The following is a 24,085-nucleotide window of genomic DNA, read 5'->3' as shown; positions in this document are numbered from 1 at the left end:
GTGTGTGTGCAAAATGTGTGTGAATGTGCGTGCGTATAGATGAAATAATCTAACATTACAATTCCACGACATTACAATTTCTAACCAAAAAATAAATATAATTTACAAAACCATGTCAATAGTCTTTCTTATAAAATATAAAACGTAGAAAGAGTGCATTGAACGATTGAACGCAACTAAATATAAAGATAGCATGCACGCTACCCGTAACCTAGGCAACGGTGCGCCCAAACAAATACGAATCAAAATAAGCCGAACGCGAAATATTAAAATATTTGTGAATATGGGACCTCCTTTGTTCGATTTTATAGTTAAAATGAGTGATGGATAAGTTTTGTTTTCATAAATATCTATAAAGGTATAATAATCCTGCATCTTGTGAGTATCTAAAAGTTGAATTAATTTATTCTAAAATATATACTGCGACAGTATAAGCTACTTAAGTTACTTAGATTAAGATTTTTAATGATAACTGCTTAACGAGCTCTAATAGATGTACAATATATTATGTATTTTCATATCATGTAGACGGAATAACCTTAGGGAATAACATTAAAGCGTAATATCGTTTCTTCCAGACAACATTTGGTAGAAAAATAGCACCAAAGACCAAACATAATATAAGGTAGTAGCACAGACTAATAATAATATACTACGTATACAGTAGGTATTAGGATATTATATTTCTTGTCTAGAAAAGTATTCGATTATTATATGTACTCATACATAGTTGACAGAAAAAATGTTAACACAAAATTATTGAATTAACTTCCTATTTAACTAATAAAATATGTAGTAAGTAAATATAATTTTTGAATACAGCTAAGTTTTCCCAAATTATTCTCTTTCATTTTAATATCACCCATTACAGAAACCAGGGAATTATTAGATCAATATGACGCTAAAGAAATGCTTATTTATAAATATCCTGATTGCGTCGCTAGGGAGCGTTGTCGGGAAGTGGGTGGAGGGAAGAATCAACACAAAAGAGGTAAACATCCTATCCTACTAATATTATAAATACGACAGTTTATGAGGATGTGTGTGACCGTTTAACGAAAGATGCATTCAAACTCAAATATTTATTTATTCAATTAGACTTCTTCTAGAAGCACTTTTGAATCGTAATAACATAATATTTTAACATTTACCACCGATTTGGATGAAACTATAGAGTAACATAGGTTTTACCTACTCACGTTTTCTACAAAGCTAGCAAGGACGCGAGGAAAGCTAGTAATTTAATATATATTATAGAAAATTGTAGTATGAACTCAGTACCAACTCTTTTTGATCTTGATAGAGCGAGATTACAGATTAGTCAGCGCTGTACTTAATTTTCCATGGACTCTACTTCGGCGTTATGATAATTACAAAATAAAAAAAAATTATTAATGAGTCAGTAAAATAAAACTCGTTTAATAAAGAAGTTTACAACACTTACAATTTGTATTTTGCTGAAAATTTTGCGTTTAGGGCGACTAAAGCAACCGCTCTATTATAATATCGTCGCCCCGGTTTGGCGAAAGGCGCGTATTCGAAACCCGCCTCGATTTTTTCTATTCTTGAAATTTTTTTAAGTAAACATAGACAAAATATTGTTTTCCAGAACTGGGCGTTCCTAGCCCGTTTCTGTTTTCTCTCACTAGAGGGCCAGTTCGAATATCTCATAGAGTTTGAGAGGGACATGGGGACTCCAAACTTGCTGCTGTATTATGACGACGAGACGCAGTGGCCCGCTGTGTATCATAGTAGCATGGTGTGTATTTATTATGCATTATATTATTAGGATAAAGGAAGTAAATGTAATTATTAGATATTGTGTTTTTAATTTTGTAAAGCATTACAAAAAGTATCTGTTTGGTTCTTAATCGCAGAAAAGCTTATCAAGTATCTGATATTATTCTGATTATTGATATTCTGATATCTATTATATTTATAGTAGTTACGATCTGCATTAGTTGTAACAAAAATTTCTTCTCATTTGGTTTATTCTGCTTTGTCTATATATAAGTACTTTATGTCTAGACGTACCTTGGAAATATTTAGTTTCAATTGCTTGTGTATTTATATGCAATATTTTATTTCAAATCCAAATATTTCAAAAATAATGTTATTCTAATAAAAAAATTCACAGACTTGCAAAGACCGCGAAGCAATACTCAACAAGGGGGGACAAAACCAGATGGTCAAGTTATCCCACTGGTATCCAGATACTGAATATTCTGGCTGTATAGTCACTAGAGCTAATAAGGAACTGCCAGCAGCAAAAAGGTAAGTACCTTAGGTAAGAAGAAAAAAGTAAAGTACCTTAGGTAAGTAGGTGTACTATAAATTTTTAAACAAAATACCTATATAATTAGATACATATTTTTTATTCTTTAAAAAATTATATTTAACTATGTATGTAAAAGCATTTGAATACTATAGAACTAAAATATCAAATTCAAGTACCTCGTTACCTACTATCTAAGCTAACTAGCTGGCTAGTAGCTACTAGACTGGCTACTGGCTAGTGGCTATAGTGGCTAGTGTTATAGTTAATACTTAATAGTTTAGTTGAATAGTTTTCATGCCTGTACGAATTGGTATTTTTTTCTTCAGATTTTGCAAACAATATGTACTTAGTTAGTTAATTTTAAATAATTGGTAAATCCTATTGTTTTCAGTACTTCTCCCAAACCCAAAGCAAAAACTACAGCAAAACCAAAAACAAATCCAAATAAAAACGATCTACCATCTGATCCAGCGTACTACGACCAGTTTCTAAAAACTACCATAACACCAACAAAAACAACCATGGAAGCTACCACTAAATCTACTAATTCTACCACATGGTACGAATTGATACCAGATTACTTTAATTCTACTACAGAAATACCAGAAAAGGAATTATGGGAGAATATAGGTCCTGAAAAAAATAGTAGCCTTTCAGAGAACTTGAAAGATGTGGAGATTCTGTTTGATAATAATTATAATCATAGCGGTGTAAGTATTTAAATAAATTATTATTCATAGGGTAACATTGTGTTTCAGTGTTGCTATTATCTGTATGAAAATAATTAAAAAAATTATACGCACATCATTTTTATTCGTTTTTTTTTAATATTTTTCGAAAATAAAATATTTTGTCTGGAACGATTTCTGCGAACTTTTTGTAAAGGCAGAAATTTGGTTATTAAAATTAAGAAGTTATAAGGAATTAGAAGACAGATTACTCAGCGAACAGAGAATTCTTTTTGTAATTTACTTTTACATACTTAGTTAGTTACCTACAACAATTTGTTGAAATACTTTGAATCACTCTTGCCAAGGTAATTATACGCTATAATTCTAAAATGCTATATATTTATTTAATTGCAGCACAAAATAAAACGATCCATAGAGTTATATGAGCGCTACCGGCGTCGTCGGCTAAATTCAGAGTCCTATCAAAATGGGTTCAGCGAGACGGAGAGGATGATAGTGTCATGTCACAACTCTAGACGATTTCGCTCCGCTAGAGAAAGATGGTGGTTTATCGCTATAAGTAATTGTGATAGTCCTAAGGTAAACTTAAAAATGTATGAATTTTATTTAATTTAAACACCACGTATCTCATTCTATTCATCTATAAAGGTTGCCTGGCAGAGATCGTTTGAAAGCGATAAGGCCGCCTTACCTATCTTATATGTTTTCTCTTTTCTTTTTCTTATCTTCTGTACATGTGTGTGTGTTAAATAAAGAATATTTGTATTGTATTGTATGCAAATATTTCTTTAAAAAATTTGTGTGGTTATGTAAGGTACTACGGATAAATAATTTTGGGTTACTAGATTATCCTATAATATTATCTGGTGAAGTTCGTAGGTATCTCTTACACATAAATATTTGTATGAAATATTTCTCCGCAGTCAGTCCGCAGCATCGCCCACTAATGTCCATAGTCAATGGAAATGCCCATAGACTTCTAGATCTCTAGAGCCTCCTAAGCCTAACGATCACAACATAAAAATCAATATTATCATAATTATAAAACTAGCAAACCGGGCGAACTCCGTTTCGCCATCAGAGACACCTTTTCTTTGCTATAAACCTCACGGAGCCCGAGACCTTTCCAACGAATGCAAAACTGTGGAAATCGGTTGGTGCGTTCTGTAGTTATCGTCAGGAAGGAAAACCCGACTTATTTTTATATAGTAGATAATTCAGTTACGCCATGACAGAAAGACAAACAAACAATTAATGTAAAAAAAATGAACCTTCCAGGGTTTGGATGTAAGATACAAATTTCTAATGACCAACGGACCGGACGGTGATTTCTGGCACAAACATTTTTCAGCTGATGAGTTTTGTGAGTATGAAATCTATTCAATACTTACTTACCTCTTGTATTTAAGTAATAATATTACTTCGGTAAAATTAACATTATTTCTGTTGTTGCGTGGTTTAAATCCCAAAAATATCTTCATTTGGCACAAATTTATTCTTACATAATACCACAGACTAATAATAATATACTTCGTATACAAATAATACTAATAATTATATGATACGACATGATACTAAAATATTTATTTAATTTGAGCAATTACTGTTTCGACCAAACAATTTTTTGTTTGCTTCATTATAATTATATTTACTATCATTTCCAAAACAGACGTCCTCCCAATCCTTCTATCGTACACCTTCGCGTACATAATAGTGATGATCGCAGTAGTGATGTGCAGTGTCGAGCTGCGATCTCGACACCTGCTGCACTCGACGTACAAGCTGTTCTTGATATCGATAGTGGCACAACACTGTGGTGTGTTGATGCAAGCGTTGGCTAATATACGATACGCTAGTAATGGTGTGGGGGCGCCTAATGCTAAGATTTTTGGTGAGTTGAATTGAGTAGATGAGTATTTTTTAGATACTAGTGTAGTAGAGTGTAGAGTACTATTAAGTTCGCTTCTATTCACTCCTTTTAGATTATGTGGCACCTGCACTAAACTTATCCGCCATATGCTCCATATAACTATGTATATCATAATCATAGTTCTATTAAATAAAATTTTGTGTAACAACTTTATTCAATGAGTCTCATAAAAAATGTGTTAGGTTACTATTAGTTTTTGTCTGACATGGAATCGGTTGTAAAATCCACCAATTTATGTACTTATTTTGAATTGACTTAGTATTCAGAAGCATTGACTTACTATAAACAACTCAACTCACAAAAGTCTATTAAAAGGTCGTAATGTCTGAGAGGCGTTGTATTAAACTTTCATTCAATTTAACACCTTATTTCGTGGCAATAAAGTTCAAAGTCTATCGTATCCCTCATTACAAAACTCTACCTAACACGCATAGGCAGAGTTTTTGCTTGGAACTATTTTTGAGCGCAATAATTGTGAGTTTATTTATCGTACAACTATGCTGCTAAAATATTATCTCGTATATTTCAGGTCAATTCCTATGTGGAATATCAGAGATGACATACCTCCTTCTTCTGATATTATTAGCAAAAGGATATACAATAACTCGTGGTCGACTCAAAGTGGGTTTTACTGTAAAACTCACAGTATTTATGTGTTGTTATATACTCACATATGTTGTGTTGTTTATATATCAGGCTAAGGTAAGTGTTGGTTCATAGACTAAGGAGGGTTTACCATTAATTTTTGACATTCGTTTGGTAAAAATCGCGTAGCCTTTAATTTTTTATGTGTCCATTTTTAACTTTTATACTTAGGTGTTTTAAATCTTCACGAATACATCATTACATGCACCATATTTCATAATTTTTCATTTTCAGGCGTTTGACCCGGGTGAGGTTTTATATCTTTACGAAAGTCCGGCGGGTTATGGTTTAATAGTTCTTCGTATATCAGGCTGGTGTGCTTTCGCCTACTCTACATATTTCACTGTTCGGAAATACCCAGAGAAGGTAAAAATATTTAACAGTTATTTTTTAAGCCTTCCAAATATATATACATCTTATTCTCGCCTAGGACATAGTTATTAATATTATATTTAAATTGACTATTTATAAGTATAAAATATTATATATTTCAGAATATGTTCTACTGTCCATTTTTCATCTGTGGCACGTTGTGGTTTTATGCAGGACCGCTGTTTATTCTAACGGCTAATTCTTATATAGGTATGTACAAAATATACTCCAATAATATATTATACTGACAAGGAAATTGAAACTTAGATTAAGTAACTTATCAAGTCAAATTTCTATAGAAAATGGCTAAAGTTGAGTTAGAATAACTAGCTATATCAATATTATTGCTTATGCTGTATTTTATTTGATATTGCTATGAATCATGGTTTATTGGTAGGTAATTAATTTTTTTTACATATTCCTTGAATATTCTGTCAATCTATCTAATTTTCAGACAAATGGGTTCGGGAAAGTGTGGTAACTGCTGTGCTTTTATTTATTACGTTTTGTGGCCACGTTATGTTTTTGGTAAGTACGTATAAAGAAGATTAAATTATTATCTCTTTCGAAACTTTTCAACTTACTTTTATTTCCTAAGTTAGAAACTAGATGGCGTTGTAGGTACTCAATATTTTTTTACTTCGATAATATTTTTTATTCTCAAATTTTATTTTACTTTTTAGCTGCTCACCTTACCAGTATTTGCGAATAAGAACTTTCCGTATCACGTGCGAACGACTCAAATAGGAGTAATGGAGGTAATTGATGTATAAATTTTAATTGCTTTTGGAACCTTTGTTTACCTCACAGAACAGTAAAAACATATAGAAGTGCGATAATGTCATAATTAGTATGAAAACCAGTGTCGCCAAACCCACACATTTAAACCGAGAGTTATACAGTACACTACAAGTAAACTATGCCTTTGATTGGACAGCTTAATTTGAGTAAAAACTGACTTAGGTTATAAATTCAGCATTTCAATATGTACCCTAACGCACCATGTTACGGTTTATTTTAGTATAACATCCCTAGGTATATTAGCTGTTTTGTTTCTCATTGCACAGAAATTCCAAATTCGAAAACATTCAGCTACTCCACAACAGAGGGCGTTAGTTTTCGATAAATATAACTTTGAACCTCAACACATAGAGATAAGGTTGAAATTTGTGTCACTCAACATTAATGACATTAACTTGATATTTATCTGATGCTATGCCCTGAGGGATGTCAGCCTTGTTATCGATAATTCACAAATAAATATTTTTTGTGTATTTTTATTTTCTTTCTTTTATATGAGTATAGTATAATGTGTCACATTTTGGAGTATGTTTATTACTACTAAGTACGTCTTTTTATATTATTATCACTACATAGTATAAAACAAAGTCGCATTCTCTGTCCCTATTTCCCTATGTCCCTATGTCCCTTTGTACGCTTAGATCTTTGAAACTACGCAACGGATTTTGATGCGGTCTTTTTTAATAGATAGAGTGATTCAAGAGGAAGGTTTATATGTATAATAACATCCATTAAATAGTGGAGAAGTACTGTTATTTTTGAGGTTTCTAATGTGATGTCGTAAATAATTACATTTCTTCCGCTTACATTGCAAACGCAGGCTGAACCCTACGAGTTTTATCAAAATAATGTACTAAGTATTGTACACATTGAAAAGGTCTACAGAAAAGTCCGCGATGGCATATGTCTATCTCTTATGGATAACCCACAATAACTTTTTTTTGTCATTTACTTTTTACGACAAATAATGGCTAATTTTCGAAGCGATTTTAACCAATACAGCATTAATCCTTAACCAATTAAATACCTTGAATACATTGTTCATTTAATATAGATCTATATGGCCCTTTACACCGTATGATTTAAGTGAATATTTACGAAGATATTACAGATTTAAAAATTGCGGGACGTACCGTTTGCGGCGGTACCGGCCGGCCGGGCCGCTATGTTTTTATATACCTACAACGTTAAAAGTTTTTCTGTAGTGTATTTAGTATCAGCATTGCACCCGTGCGAAGCCGGGGCGGGTCGCTAGTTATTAAATAAAAAACGGAATAGAATAGTATTAATCTATATTTACAAAATACAAACAGAAAATATGCATTATTTTAAATCTTGGAACTGCCGTAGGTTTGCTGTATCGGTGGCCTTTGTTAGACCGCTTAGTGCTTGCTGTTCGGCATCCAGTTAACTCGTCACGTTGCATTTATCCATTTCTATTTTAAATTAGCCTCTTTGGGAAATCTATAAATAAATTGGACAAATGAAAGCTAAGGAAAAATAAAATAAAATTTAATATTTATAACGTTTGTCTTTTCTAAAGTATCGATACTGTCGATATGCGCCACAAGCATCACTAAAGCCACATTCGTTTGTTTATTGCAATAATATTCCAGAAAGTCTTGTTTGCTGTTCAATCTATAATAGTACTAATTTCTTACGGAATAAGGTTCATTTTGACTAGATATTTGTATACAATTTTGACAAATTACGACAAGCGAAGTTATAACATAAAATATAATTAAAATAAATAAAAATAAGACTTACCGATGGTATGAAATGCCTCCATTGCTGATATTATTTCGTCTGCTATCATTTTTGCACTCTAATACCATGGACTAATAGAATCTAAAGAGGACTGATGATTGTCATACTAGAGATCGTACCCCGTAATTTCAGCTTATTGCTAGATGGCGCTCTCATTTGAGCTTATTATTTAATTTGCAGTTTTAAAAGCGCCACCTAGTGACCAATTTTAGAACTAAGGAAATAGCAAACTATCGATTTTCAATTATTACATCTAGAGGGCGTTGTTTTAAAAACTCCGGTGTTTTTGAATTATTATTTTAGTTTTTAGGGAGCATCTAAGGAAGTGAGTACCTCTATTACGATTTCGACACCCACTACAAACATTCGACATAGTGATCAGAGTAGTGTATATAATATAATTATATTATATATATTCTTTATTTTCTGTTAAAAAAATGTCTATATCTTTTTTCTTCTTAAGTATTCCCTTGTAAACAGTATTATTTATATGACCATAAAATACGGGAAAAGAAAAAAAAATGTGGATGTACAGCGATGATTTGAACCAGCATCTATCGATTTTAAAGTACGAGACTCAGTCAACACAGCTACAGGCACTTATACGTCTTACATTGAAATTTATGCTCTAATTGTTCGAGTATTTCTTTGCTAAATACAGTTCATAGCAACGCGGTGGTGGAGCATCTTAAGGAAGTGAGTACCTTTAATGAGATTTCGACACCCACTACAAACATTCAACATAGTGATCAGAGTAGTGTATATAATATATATTAGTTATATATATTCTTTATTTTCTGTTAAAAAAAATGTCTTATCTTTTTTCTTCTTAAGTATTCTCTTGTAAACAGTATTATTTATATGACCCTTAAAATACGGGAAAAGAAAAAAAAATGTGCATGAACAGCGATGATTTGAACCAGCATCTATCGATTTTAAAGTACGAGACTCAGTCAACACAGCTACAGGCACTTATACGTCTTACATTGAAAGGAGATTGCCCAAGTGACTATGGCACTTGGTATCGCAATCAAACTTATTGTGTCAAGATGAAATATAGCTCAATTTAAAGCTTGATGTTAGTACTTTTAGAAACGATTAAAGTTTTTATGTAAATAAGCCGCAGTTCACAACAATAAAAATAAAACAATAGTTTTATTCAACGCTTCAAAAAAATACTTTATCGAGTTTATACTAACGATGAACGTTAAGTTTTACATTTATTACATAGGTAATATTTTAATTTACAAGACAAATGTGAAAAGTAAATCGTAATAAACATTATAATTCAAAATAGTTTGGAAAATCCAAAAGTGCACGCCTCATAATTTTTTTTTAATAATTATTTATTAATTATTATTTTTGTTTATTTAATAACAATTAAACCACATCGAATCAGACCCTGAAAAATGAAAGGGTTCTATTCCTGAGCATACTCAAGCGTAAGAGAAAAAAGATGTAAAATTTTCGTCGGCGCCATATTGAATTTTAGTTTTGACCTCATATTGGTTAATAGATACCCCAATAACCATGAAAATGACACCCATGACGAAAATATGTAAAATTTTCGTCGGCGCCATCTTGGATTTTAGTTTTGACCTCATATTGGTTAATAGCTACCCCAATAACCATGAAAATGACACCCATGACGAAAATGTGTAAAATTTTCGTCGGCGCCATCTTGAATTTTAATTTTGACCTCATATTGTTTAATAGCTACCCCAAAAACCATGAAAATGACACCCATGACGAAAAGATGTAAATTTTTTGTCGGCGCCATCTTGGATTTTAGTTTTGACCTCATATTCGTTAATAGCTACCCCAAAAACCATGAAAATGACACCCATCACGAAAAAAAGTCAAATTTTCATCAGCGCCATCTTGGATTATAGTTTTGACCTCATATTCGTTAATAGCTACCCCAAAAACCATGAAAATGACACCCATGACGAAAAGATTTCAAATTTTCGTCGGCGCCATCTTGGATTTTAGTTTTGACCTCATATTGGTTAATAGCTACCCCAAAAACCACCCACATTTGCAAATGTGTTTGCTACTTAGGAAAAGTTCAGATTTAAAGATATAAGTAGGTAATGTGACGAATTTAATTTATTTCATTCCGACTGTTTCTCGGAATAACATACATTTACTAAGAATTGCATACAATGCCGGTTTTAATATATTGCCGGTAACATAATATTATGTATGATAATAATTCTTAAAAAAGTATTTTATACATTTCTTAAAAAGCTTCGATATTGTATACAATAATACAATTCATATTCAAATTGTTGTAAAATAGTCACACTTTTTTAAGTTGGTTGAATACACTAAAATACTTATAAGGATCGTACCTACTAATAAAAGTAACAAAATGAATTTTTAAAGTTCCCAGTAATCTTCTGGAATCAATTTCAATAAAAATATAAAAATTCACTTCAAAAAAAAAAAAAAAAAAACAGCCGAGTTTTTTTTTGTTTATTTAATAACAATTAAACCACATCGAATCAGACCCTGAAAAATGAAAGGGTTCTATTCCTGAGCATACTCAAGCGTAAGAGAAAAAAAAAGATTCGATTAGTAAAGTATTTCGGTCGCTATCGTGTTAACAAGAAAAAGGATCCGCACATACAGACACACGGACGTCCAAGACAGAACTTTTTTAAACTGTTTTTTAACTAGTTTAAATAACAAAAATGACATCAAAAATATCATGAACGTTAAAAATAGTGTTTTTTCTTAATATGTGTGTGTATGTATTATCTTACAAGTGCAATGTATGATACATAAAGACATTTTAAGTTTGAAAAATCAGATGTTTTGCGCGAAGCGACAGTAGTACCCACCTCAACGCTTCGCTTATGAGGCGTGCAATAAATAACGTCGAACAATCATTGCGAACAATGCGTCGAACACATTCATTCAACTATGACATATGACGCAGGACGCTTGCAAGAGAGATAGATATATGTGTCAAAACAGAAACTTTTACTTTTATTTCTATTTATTCGGTATAATTACGACTTAATAGTGATAAATGATGATCATTATAAATACAAATAGGAATTAACAATATCACGAACACGTGACACAACTAGTATTTTACCGATTCCATACGTGGTCATACATGTTTCAAAAGAATAACTTTTACTATTATTTCAATTTATCCGGTATAATTAACCTCCTGGGGCCTGCGGTCATATATATATTACATAAACAACAAAATAATATTTCAACGCCATCTTTTGCGTATAAGCGGGAATAATACCTCAAATCGATGTAGTGGTATGTCATCCACTATACTAAACGGTTTTTGGTTTTATAAGTGACAGTGATTTGAAGTATTCTCATTTCGAAGTTGACGATGGCTGTGCGACGGCAAACACGTGGTCAGTAATCTTACATTTCTAGTGGAACCATTAGTATATTGCAGTATAACTTTGTATATCTAAATACAATAGATATTATTTCTGCAACCGCAATAGTTATTTTGTAAGATAAATCTAAAACTTGTGAAAAAAATGAATGTTTTCTTTTATGTCATACTGGTAAGACATTTGGTCTCAATTCTTGCCAAATTGGTATTGGTTACAAGGGCCCCATGTATTACCTATATGACATTCTTTAGTTTATGTTACAGATTTTATTATAATTTTCAAGAATTATAAGATACTGAGATCTACCAACACCTAGATGAGTAAAATATTGACCTATATGATGGACCTATGGAGTTTCTTGCCGGTTCTTCTACATATATACTGCTTTCCGAATCGGTGGTAAATGTTAATACTGTTATGACGATTCAAAAGTGCTTTTAGAAGAAATCTAATTGAATAAATAAATGTTAGAGATGAAGATAATGCCCCAAATGATACCGATGAAGCCGCCCAAATACCAGAAAATGATTCTTCTTCCATTCGTCCAATGAGTATGAGTCATGTCAGAACAGAATCGTCACTATGTTATGTCATCTTCAGTTGTTGGCAGACCATCTCGGGGACGCACATGACGTGGACCAAGCATTAGAGGAGGCTGACCGAGAGGATGGATTAGAAATAAGACCTAGGGGTGGACGTGGCAATATAAGTACACCGCCACGCAGGTGCAAAATACTTGAACTGGTCGTTTCTCACCCTTAAAAATACCTATCTTTGAACAAAGGTACAAAAAATAGACACAGAACAATGGATAGAATAATAAATATTTAGATTCAAGTTTAAAAATATATAATAACTAAAAAAACATGTAGTTTTTCTTCATTTTCATAAACTTATTACACTTGGAACTGGGACCCCCTGTACTATATATATGACATAAGGAAAATCCAAGTTTTCCACGAAAGATTTTTTTTTACATTTTTTTTAATATCTATAATTGCATTAGAACAGATACAGCTAATTTTTATTAAAAAAGAAAGAAAAAAAAATCCTGGGTCTCAGGAGGTTAAGACTTAATATTGATACATATGATCATTATAAATACAAATAGGAATTAACAATATCACGAATACGTGGCACAACTAAAATTTTACCGATACCACCCGTGGTCATTCTCCTAATTGTTCGAGTATTTCTTTGATAAATACAGTTCATAGCAACGCGGTGGTGGAGCATCATAGAGTAGGTAACTTATATAGGATTGTGGAGCATCTTAAGGAAGAGAGTACCTTTAATAAGATTTCGACACCCACTACAAACATTCGACATAGTGATCAGAGTAGTGTATATCTTTATAATATAAAAATGAATCCCAAAATGTGTTGGTAAGCGCATAACTTGAGAACGGATTAACCGATTTCGTTAATTCTTTTTTTATAATATTCCTTGAAGTTCGAGGATGGTTCTTATGTAGAGAAAACGTGAATATGTACCACGGGCGAAGCCGTGGCGGACTGCAAGTCTTCTTATATATAAAAATGAATCGCAAAATGTGTTGGTAAGCGCATAACTCGAGAACGGCTGAACCGATTTCGATAATTCTTTTTTTATTAAGTATATTCCTTGAAGTACGAGGATGGTTTTTATGTAGAGAAAACGTAAATATGTACCACGGGCGAAGCCGGGGCGGACCGCTAGTAATATATATTATTTAAATTCTTTATTTTCTGTTAAAAAAATGTCTATATCTTTTTTCTTCTTAATTATTCCCTTGTAAAAAGTATTATTTATATGACCATAAAATACGGGAAAAGAAAAAAAAAAGATGTACGGCAATGATTTGAACCAGCATCTATCGGTTTTTAAGTACGAGACTCATCAATACAGCTACGGGCACCTATACATCTTACGTTGAAATTTATGCTCTAATTGTTCGAGTAATTCTTTGACAAAAACAGTTCATAGCAACGTGGTCCATGGTCTTAGATCATTAAGTAATGGATGGAGTACGCTGGCAAATGTTCTAACTAAACTTTCTGCTGATTTTGGTGCGGGGAAGGTAACTCACACTATTGAAACACAATCACACATTCACAAAAATAATTTGTGTCACGAAAGTCGTAAAAATTTATGACCTTTTAAGCGACGAGTTTTTAAATTCAACTCTATCCCTAAGTTCATAAAGATTAAATTTGTATTTCATTTCAAGTTGTCTCGTGGGGAGTGCGGTTCAATATCGCGTTCTAAATTCAACTTTATAACTTAGATCATAAAGATTAAATTTGTATTTCTTTAATGCCTCAGCCCCCGGAATCACAGACACAATAGAAAATCTATTGTGTCGTGGGCCGTGGTCCGATCGGGCCGCTCGGTGGTCAAGGGGCTAAAAGATAGACTCGTAAGGAATGCGGTTCATTATCGGGTTTTAAATTCAACTTTATCTCTTAGTTCATAAAGATTAAATTTGTATATTTTCTTTCCATGATAGTCTCGTGGGGCCGCATCAATGATCGAGTAAACGACTCGATTATTTGTCTTGATCATATCGCTAATCGATACATCGACGATTATTAGAAATTGCATTTAATTACAAAATGTACGTTAAAAAAATATACACAAATGAAAGGTTATTCCATCTTTTTTAATATTCGACATGTTTGAATTGCTTCTGCAAGGCTTGACAGTGCAAAACGGCATTTTTAGCGGAGCACTCGCAGACGTCCTTTCGATGTTTTAGCCTAGGAAAACGCAGAGTGTTTGTAATCATAAGCATAAGATTTTTCGATTCGAATAATCTTATACCTCGACAAAAGGGGAAACACCTGCGAGTGTTATCGATTACTTAATGATCTAAGTCCATGGTGGTCACGAAGTCACTCTCGAACAGCGATGAACGAAGTGACAAAAATAGGCGGTCCATCCTAAGGAGCGCTGGTGCAGTGAACTCCCATAAATAATTATAATAAAGTTGTGCTCATTCATTTAACAATTAATATATCTTTAATTTTAAATTAAATTTATCGTATACCTAAACTCCAATACGAATATCAAATGCCTAAATACGGAATCCAATAAGAGGTTAAGAGAAATTTTCAGTCCTTCGCGAAACAAAAGATCACGTAAACATAGCGCAATCCATTTTATAGATCATCTTTATACTTGATAGTATTATTTTTTTATATTTTTATTGAAATTGATTCCAGAAGATAACTTTAAAAATTCATTTTGTTACTTTTATTAGTAGGTACGATCCTTATAAGTATTTTAGTGTATTCAACCAACTTAAAAAAGTGTGACTATTTTACAACAATTTGAATATGAATTGTATACAATATCGAAGCTTTAAAACTAAAACAAAATGATGTGGAGGTAGGGAGGTGGATTTCCTCAATCGAAAAAGGGAGAGACTAGTCTACTCGACCGGCCGGCCGTAAAGGCCCCGATTATTGATGGCGGAAAGTTGTATATATGCTCTGTAGCGAAAACATTTCGCTTGTGCGATTCAGAGCAAAAAATAACATTTAAATAAAAATATTTTTTTGCGTATTATATTTTACGTATTATATTTTACGTTATAGTTTACGTTTTTTGCGTATTATATTTTACGTCAAGATACTATTTGGCACATTGATTTTTTTTGTAGCGACATCTCTTAGCTTCATTAAACCGACTTAATGCTCTAAGGAGACATCTAGTTCTTAAACGTATAAAAAAGCTTATAAAAATGCCAAATGCTACTGTGAGTGACATCTATCGACAAAATTGGGAACTGAGAAACGAGTTACGTTTTTTACTATGGCGATTGTAAGTCTTCTTGAGTGTATTAGTCTATGCTAATACCGAACAACACGTCCTAATTAATGAATAAATATGGAAAAAAGGTTTGACAGCTGACAACCGACTCGAATATTTTTCTGCGCACAACTGAGAGCAAGTTAGGTGATCTTACCTTACCAGTGACACGTGGGCCACGCCCACATCACACTTCTATCTACTTTACTGTTCTGTGGTTTACCTACTTACGTTTAGAATATTATGTAACAAATCAATATGTACCTACTAACTGAAAACTGAAATTAAAATCTCACTATACACAAAAAATCTGAAAAAATAAGCAATAATTTTAGGAATGTTAATTTTAAGTATTTTTTGACAGGTAACTGGCAATCCAGCATTGGATGGATTCGGTCCAAATGCCTACCACCCTAGTACAGGGGCTGCTCAGACTGTTATTATTCCACTAACAAGGTAATATTACGAAAAAAAAACATTTACTTGAGTGTAATTTTAATCTATTCTTTTGTGCACAAAAAAGTTACAACAAATCCATCATAAAATCACATTTAGAATTTTGCAATAGATTATTTTTGTAACAACAATGTCTTTTTAAAAAAATTGCGACTTTAATTTTTAACAAAATGAAGCAATTAATTCACTATAAATATTTTTCAGAAGAACAGAAGAGTTAATAGGCAATATGTACAACCAGTACATGGCAACCGCACCGTCTCTGTCAGAAAACGGAACACCAAAACTAAATGGCATTCCTAAACGAATAAATTCAATTAAATCCCGCAATGGAATCATCCAACAAGCAAGCACGGAAACAAACAATTCAGACGATATTAATCCACAAATAAGGGACGAAAAAGAAATATTTACGGTCGAAAATCAAATGTCAAAAATACAAAATGGTCGACAGAATGGCAACATAAAAGATGACAGCTTACAAGCGCGGGAAAATGAACTGTCAATTAATGACAGCTCGGTGTTGCCTGATAGCGATTTACCCAGTAATGGGGTAAATGGTTTGGGAGATTTGCCCAATGTTATGAGGTCTAAGAGGAATATTTTGGAACCTATAAAACGGGATGTACCATCTTGGTCGTTGGCTAAGGGGCCGAGTGTTGTTGCTATGCAATTGAAAAATAATGAAGGTATTTTTGTTACTAACTCCTGAAAATAGACATGATTATTCAGAAATTAAAATTTTTATAACGGATTTATTTCTTATATTATTATTTATCACGTTGATTCGGCCACTTGGCATGACAAAATTGATACCTACAAAATGTATTAATCGCGATTAAAGTCCGGTGAATGTAAAAATACTCATCCAAAATCATACACAAGAAAACACCATCTTGAATTTTCATCATTGCTTTTACTGTAGTAAAATTGTGCTGCTTAATTAAGCCAATTATTACCTGTTCTACTTACTGTTTAGTAAAAATAAATAATAATATTAAAAATTAACAAATATTTGTTTTATTATTTCAGAACAACACTTACCGCCAATTTCCCTACCAAACGGTAAGAAATCAGTACGGACAATGCAATCAACTGCTGGTCTCATCAGTACGATACATGAAGGCCGCAAACAAACATACAATAGGCCTGAAGATTTGTTTACCGTGTCCAAGGGATAGTGTTGCCATGTTTGGTTTTTAGTTAAATTAATTATTGTAATAATTTAAGTCACAATTAAAAGACTGTACCTCAGAATTCTTTTATCTTATGTTATTGGTAGTTTTAGTTTTTATTGAAATATTTTTCTGTGATCGAATATTAATTTTCACGGTTTTATAAGATGGTTTTCTTTTAAGTAAAGTAAATAATTAATGGAATAATAAATGGAGTCTCAAATCAAATATGTATTTTGTTAAGTGAAAGTCAATGTTAATAGCATAAGTTTATTGAATGATTTTAAATTATAACTAACTACTAGTCTTGTAGTATAATTTTGTACATTATGCTAATTGTTTTTAATGTTAATTTTAAGTTTAACACGTGTGATATTCTAGTCATGGCAATAAATAATAACTTGATGTCTGATGAGATGTTTGTTTTATTTAATTTTCCTACCTACCTTCACTCGCAAACCAACCCCATTAAATAGATATTTTATCAATGAAAATGTGTCTGAACATAATAATATATCAATAGAGTTGCCAGCGAAAATATGATCGATACTTTTAGATATAAGTAATAAGTAGTAAGTATTTAAATAACGTAAGTTAATGAGCCTATCTATAAAAAGAAACAACATAAATTTTCGCAAAACATTTATTTCTTATTTGTTTTCTATTTCAACAAAAATAAAACCATGATGTCCCAAATAATTTACAATCAAAAAACACATTATATCCCCACTACATTGTCATATTTAACATAATATTAATGTTTTAAATAAACTTCAAATTTCAATTATTTCCCCAAAAGTTGTTATCCATTTCTCAATATGGCAACATTTGACCACTTTTATTTGCCAGTATTTAAATTATTTTTCTAATATTTTTATCAAAGGAGTTTTTTGGTTGTAAAAAGTAATTGTAATTTAAAGTTTATTTAAAACATACAGTGAATTAATAAAGTATACATTGTACAAATCTATTCAAACAAAAATATATTCATATATTATGTATTATTATTATTATCAATACAGATTACATGGTGGCTTTAAGCCCATATATTAAGTTCAATTTAGGAATGTCGATATTTTATTATAGCTTCGAGTAAGCTGGATACCATTTCGTATATCTGTCTCTTTCTAATACTTATAAAATATATTCACAAGAGCGAGAAAACATATGGAAGATAATTTGTTAGTTCTTATAAAATAGTCAAAGCAAGCATACTTTCTCGCTCTTATGAATATTATTTCTAAGCGATAGAAAGAGAAAACAGTATCATTGTTTTACTATTAGTTTCCGTGTTTCTTGTGTATTAATTACATCATAGCCTTTACATAATAAAGTTTTGACACTGTAGTAAACAAATTTGTTTACAATGTAGATACGTCATTGATTAGTATTAGAAAGAGACGCATATATGCGCATTAATTCATCATTTACAAAGTAAATTCTGGTTATTATTAATTATTATTATCTAGCCCACTCTAATGCTTAATATATTACGTCAAGCTATTGTAATTCATATAGGTTTATATTCTTCAAGAGAGTATGGAATATTTTAAAATTACCCCCAGACATCTTTTCATACAATCAACTATCAAATTTTATGTTCTATAGACAATTCAGAGTGTCGATCCCACAGACATGTATCAAGATAGACTAAGCGAGTGTATGTACTTCCCGTGTCCAAACTAAGATTATGAAACTTACTTGACGCTGGCCTACACTCAGTCCGCGCTTGCAGTTCGCCAAGGAAAGACGTGAAGCTGAATAAAGTAAAATGCCGAATTACGCCGTTATAAACTGTAGAAACTCCACAGCTGTGAGTGGCCGAGTTAGCAGAGATGTTTCCTTCCACCGGTAAGTAATTTTCTAATCAGAATATGCACTATTTATTTTAAAATCAAATAAAGAATATTTGTGGAAAACGATCGTGACAAACACGGATACCAAATCATACGAAATGATTCGGAATACATTGCGGCTTTTACTTGGCACGGTAAAGATCGAGTCGTATGATAACAAGCAATGAATAGCGTCTTCTCATTTTTCTGTCCAATTTTGTGGTTAGTGATGTTCATTTGATGCAACAGTTCTCGATTCTAATCGATTTTATAATCGAACAGAAAAATGATAATTTGAAGGAGCAATTTTTCAGAAAAAAAGGCATAGATTTTTTTTGTCATTTAATACGACTTGACCTAGAACTTTTAAGTATTTTAATACAAAGGTACTAAAAATAAATATTATGACATGGACGCCATTAGTTAAAGTGTCATCTTGGGAGTTTTTTAAGAAAACTCCTTATTGCTTAGACTATGTTTGTTTTTTCAGTTTTCCAAGTAACCCGAACATAAAAGAAAAATGGATTGATGCAACGGGACATAAAGATTGATTGATTGACAGTTTCATTACTTTCTTTCGATGGCCTCTCTAGTACGTAGTACACGGTAACTCAATGGGCATATGTAAGAAAAAGCTAAAACACATTAGTTTACTTGTTAGAATATTAAAAGGTTTATAAATTTATTTTATCATTCCTCTGTCTATGGTAATTATCATTTTTCTGTCTTGAATCGATTTAGTAATCGATTACGATTCATTTATTTAATTACCTCTTAGACATAGATCTAGTTTGATCTGATTTCTTTCGATTTACTTCGATGGGATAGGACGCCCACACATAGACCAGATACTAGAATCGCCGCGCGAGAGGCGTCCTAATCGATTTAGCGTAAAATGAAATTACCATTGTAGTGAATGTTCTTCCCTATTATCGGCTCTTAGACGCACACGACCTCTCACTCCGACCGCCTGCAGCCAACTGCGCCGTGTAAGCGGTGTCACCGTTGCACGTGCGCAAGAGATGACATAATACTTCCGTCTCTTTCACTCACATACACTACATCCCTCCTTTATTTTAGAAATTTTTAATTTTTTCAATTAATTTTATTAAATAAAATATTATGTTCTATTCGGGTATGTTATATGTATGCTTCTATTCTAGTCTATACCTAAGCACCAGTATCAGTTAGTAAACACAACTCAGGGACACGTCCGCTCCATACCAGCGATAGAGTAGAATGTGTCACCTGGCCTAGTAATATAATTCTATCTATATATGCAACATCTCTCCTTCTCATTTTTTTTCTTTTTTTTTTCCATTAAGTATATGTATATTCAAAATTATAATAATTTTTACAATATATGTATTCAAATCGATATTAATTAATAATTTTTTCAAACTCAAACCTTCATTCATCAACCAGACCTCGTCCAGAAACGTTTTAAAATCGTCAGTATAAGGACAAAATATGAATTTACCACTGGTTCGGAAAGCCGCCTCAACAGAGAAGAGCCGGCAAGAATATATAGGCATATAGTCGCTCCTTCAAAATCATATAAATGTAACATCTTACATAGGTATTTATAATAACAATAATGACAATTTATTTAAGTATACGACAATCTATCATGAATAAGTTGTATACTTATATTTAAGTTTATTAAGTCATTATTTATTTATTGACCAATGGGACGAAATCGTTTTCAGTAACTTAATGTATATGTAAGGTATAATGTTTAAACTATGTTCCTTCTGTAACTTAACTATACTTTTGACTAACTGTACCTGTACTGTACCTGTACTGTACCTGTACTGTACCTGTACTGTACCTGTACTGTACTTAACCTGTTTTATTTTTTCCTTACATGACTATTGCACTACCTTGTTGATATGTTTCACTCACTATTTATCATGACCTGCACTCCAGGTCATTTAGAAGAGGTGAATGCTGCTTCTTCTGACGCATAATTTAATTCACTTTACCTGCACCGGCATCTGCACCATCTAAGTAACCACTGTTTTCCCACATATTAAAATTATTAATAAACGATAGCTGCAAACCGAATTATTACCAATTTACCAATTATTACCAATGCCTATAGACTGGGTACATACTTAAATGCTCGGTTATTATTTAATATCTATATTCTGTATATGTACTTCGTTACTAAAACAATATATGTTCCGATTTTAATTCAATATACCTAATAAAATCGGAATGTAATATAATATGTATATATCTGTACCCTAAATAATATAATAAATATTATACGGCAAAATTTTAACCAAACATTAATTGGTTCATTATTTATTCTTATTTAAGCAACAACAACTTATCATATGATCCTTAGGCACAGGGAAGATTTGTTTATTAATTATTCGTTTGTCCGTCTCTCTTTCATATCGCAATAAAGCGATTTATGATATATTTTTGGGTGATAGTTTAGAGGCTAGAAAGTGGCAGCCTTTTTTATAGCGCATTAAAAATATTTAATTCATACAGATACATAGTATTACAATGTTAAGGTTCATAGTTATCAATTATTTAAATACCAACTTTCGGGTATAAACCACTCTGACAGAATTATAGTCTTAGTGGAGCTTGCTCTGCAACAGTACAATATCATACTATACTGTGCCATTGACTTCTGTTGAACCGCTTTTAGCTTCACCTGTATGTTCGTATGACTGTATGCAACCGATTCTTTTCGATTCGCTTATGACCTACCCAAACCGTACAGATTTAACTTCAGTGACAATATTACAACAATTTATTGACAATACAATAATGAATATTTAGTAAAGCGTGATTAATAATGTATTACTTTTTTTTTTATACTTCTTATTGTAACCTCAACACACACGCGGTGTTGTTCATTGTATGATTATTACATTAATAACACATAGGTATTTAAAATTCAATTAGTGTAACGAACCTAAAACGAATCAAAATGTATCATTTTGTTGATGACTTTTTTTATTTGTTACTTATGATAACATTTGTATTTGTATTACTGACAACTTAATAGCCACTTGAAAAAGAAAAAGATAACTTAATGACAATAATAATGGCTAGACATTAATCACACATTAATGGTCTGAAAATAAGTAGTTGGATACATATTTTTTTTTAACTGTACAATGTTAACTGTAACAATCAGTAATACAAATTTAACTGTAACAATCAATAAAAACTTTGTTACCTATAACTATATAAGTATTTGCATAAATTAATTAACTTGAATTTACAATATTCAATTTTGCATTTCGAAATCAATACCACTATACCACCTCAATATTGTAGAGATTGATACTTGGAATTTATATTCTGACTAAGGCACGAATGGTGACCTTTTCGCGATAATACATTTTTTTTTTTTTTTTTTTTTGCTTTGACAAGAAATCTTTAACGTATTTCTTAATTGATAATCTTTTATTCAATCTAGTACGATATCCATTATTTTTTCGCAGCGGTGTTAATGCATTAGGTGCGATATTTAATGTTCAAAAGATGAGCTCTTAAAAGATGTATTATGTGTCTTTCTAAAACACACAGCGTTGGATGAAGAAAGCTGTCTATGAATCCTATATATCTCTATAAAATAGGGTCACCTTACCGAATATCGATGGATCTTTCACCTCACTAGCAAGAGCGCGTCCCTAGTATGTCATCTGTCATCGCCAATTTGACATCGCCTTTGAAGTGCTGTCATCTGCCAAGCTCATAGCGTTTATGAATTCGTGCGCAATAACATCGCGCAGAATTTATTTAGTATTTATCTCTAGTAGAAGTGATGTTTTTCACTTTAAAACACATAAAGCGTTAAGTTTTAGTAGTAATTGGTGTTTCTAGTGTTTTCTCGTCTATTATAAAATTGGTGTTTTTAAATTAAAAACAGTCGTTATTAATATAGTAATAACTAGATGCACATGGTGTATGATTTTACCATGGTTCTTACATTTACCAATATTTGCGGTATGATGTGGTTATGATCCATTTTTATTTTACATTAAATGTTCGTCTTGAAATTGACCTTTATTATCTATCTAAAAATTTTAAGTGTATATTTGACAGGTTGTTTGTCACTATACACTATCTATCAAAGTAATCTACATCTACTATATAAAAATAAGTCGGGTTTTCCTTCCTGACGCTACAACTCCAGAACGCACGAACCGATTTCCACGGCTTTGCACTCGTTGGAAAGGTCTCGGGCTCCGTGAGGTTTATAACAAGTAAAGGTGTCTCTGGTGCGAAACGGACTTCGCCAGGTTTGCTAGTTATTAACAATTAACGATTCATATTTTATGCCAACTGTCTATTGTCCAACTATTGTCTTTCACGGTATATTATTGTATAAATTACGTAAAAGTCGTTTTCAACGTTCCAACATGTAATGATTAACAGTGTGTTATACCTAACCCCAAACCGGGGTGCTACATTTCCGCTGAGGGAGTGGTGTTATGCTACTGCTACGTTCCGTTTAGAAAGCTTCTACATACCCGCAACGTTCCCGCGCAGGGAATTGTCGCGTCCTTGCCACGTTCCGATAAGGAACCTCATACGCTGCTACATACCGCTTAAGACCCATCTTCAGTAGTACTACGACATTGCTACGATTGCCGCTGAGGAAATCCTTCTACGTCTTGCTTGCTTCGGCTCCTTAATTCCTGTTGAAGGAATTCAGCGACCAACCCCTAAGACACCCTACCGCCTAGCCTTCGCAACGAGACGCGCACTCCATCTTACGTCCACCTATATCAGTAAGAGCCCTACCGGAGGGTTTGGACCTAGGCACACCACGACCCTTATTGTTACTGATATTTATATTTTATTTTATTAATTAACTTAATTAATTGTCGACTGTATGGTGAGTATCTAGTTCTTATTATTATTTTTTTGTTTCCACCTCACCTACAACGCCACATAGTATATACATTAAAAATGAATAGCCAAATATGT

The 24,085-nt window shown here is 32.2% G+C and overlaps 1 protein-coding gene across 1 annotated transcript; it reads left to right on the top strand.

The window, feature by feature from the left end:
- Positions 1–874: 874 nt before the first annotated feature.
- LOC149895737 (transmembrane protein 145-like) lies at positions 875–17,646 on the top strand. The gene is made up of 15 exons (XM_090118668.1): positions 875–991; positions 1,610–1,759; positions 2,138–2,274; positions 2,670–2,988; positions 3,364–3,549; positions 4,249–4,333; positions 4,640–4,861; positions 5,430–5,602; positions 5,780–5,911; positions 6,040–6,127; positions 6,372–6,445; positions 6,601–6,675; positions 16,019–16,110; positions 16,315–16,799; positions 17,143–17,646. The coding sequence occupies exons 1-15, from the start codon at positions 896–898 to the stop codon at positions 17,289–17,291; spliced, it is 2,463 nt and encodes an 820-aa protein (XP_089974794.1). The 5' UTR covers positions 875–895; the 3' UTR covers positions 17,292–17,646.
- The last annotated feature ends 6,439 nt before the right edge of the window (positions 17,647–24,085 follow it).

Source organism: Colias eurytheme, chromosome 30 (assembly GCF_061535395.1).
Source record: "Colias eurytheme isolate Ceu_HAF_F1 chromosome 30, ilColEury1 Martin Lab GWU primary, whole genome shotgun sequence".
Classification (NCBI taxonomy): domain Eukaryota; kingdom Metazoa; phylum Arthropoda; class Insecta; order Lepidoptera; family Pieridae; genus Colias; species Colias eurytheme.
Note: the sequence above shows the minus strand (reverse complement) of the source record. Positions and strands in the feature narration are given on the sequence as shown.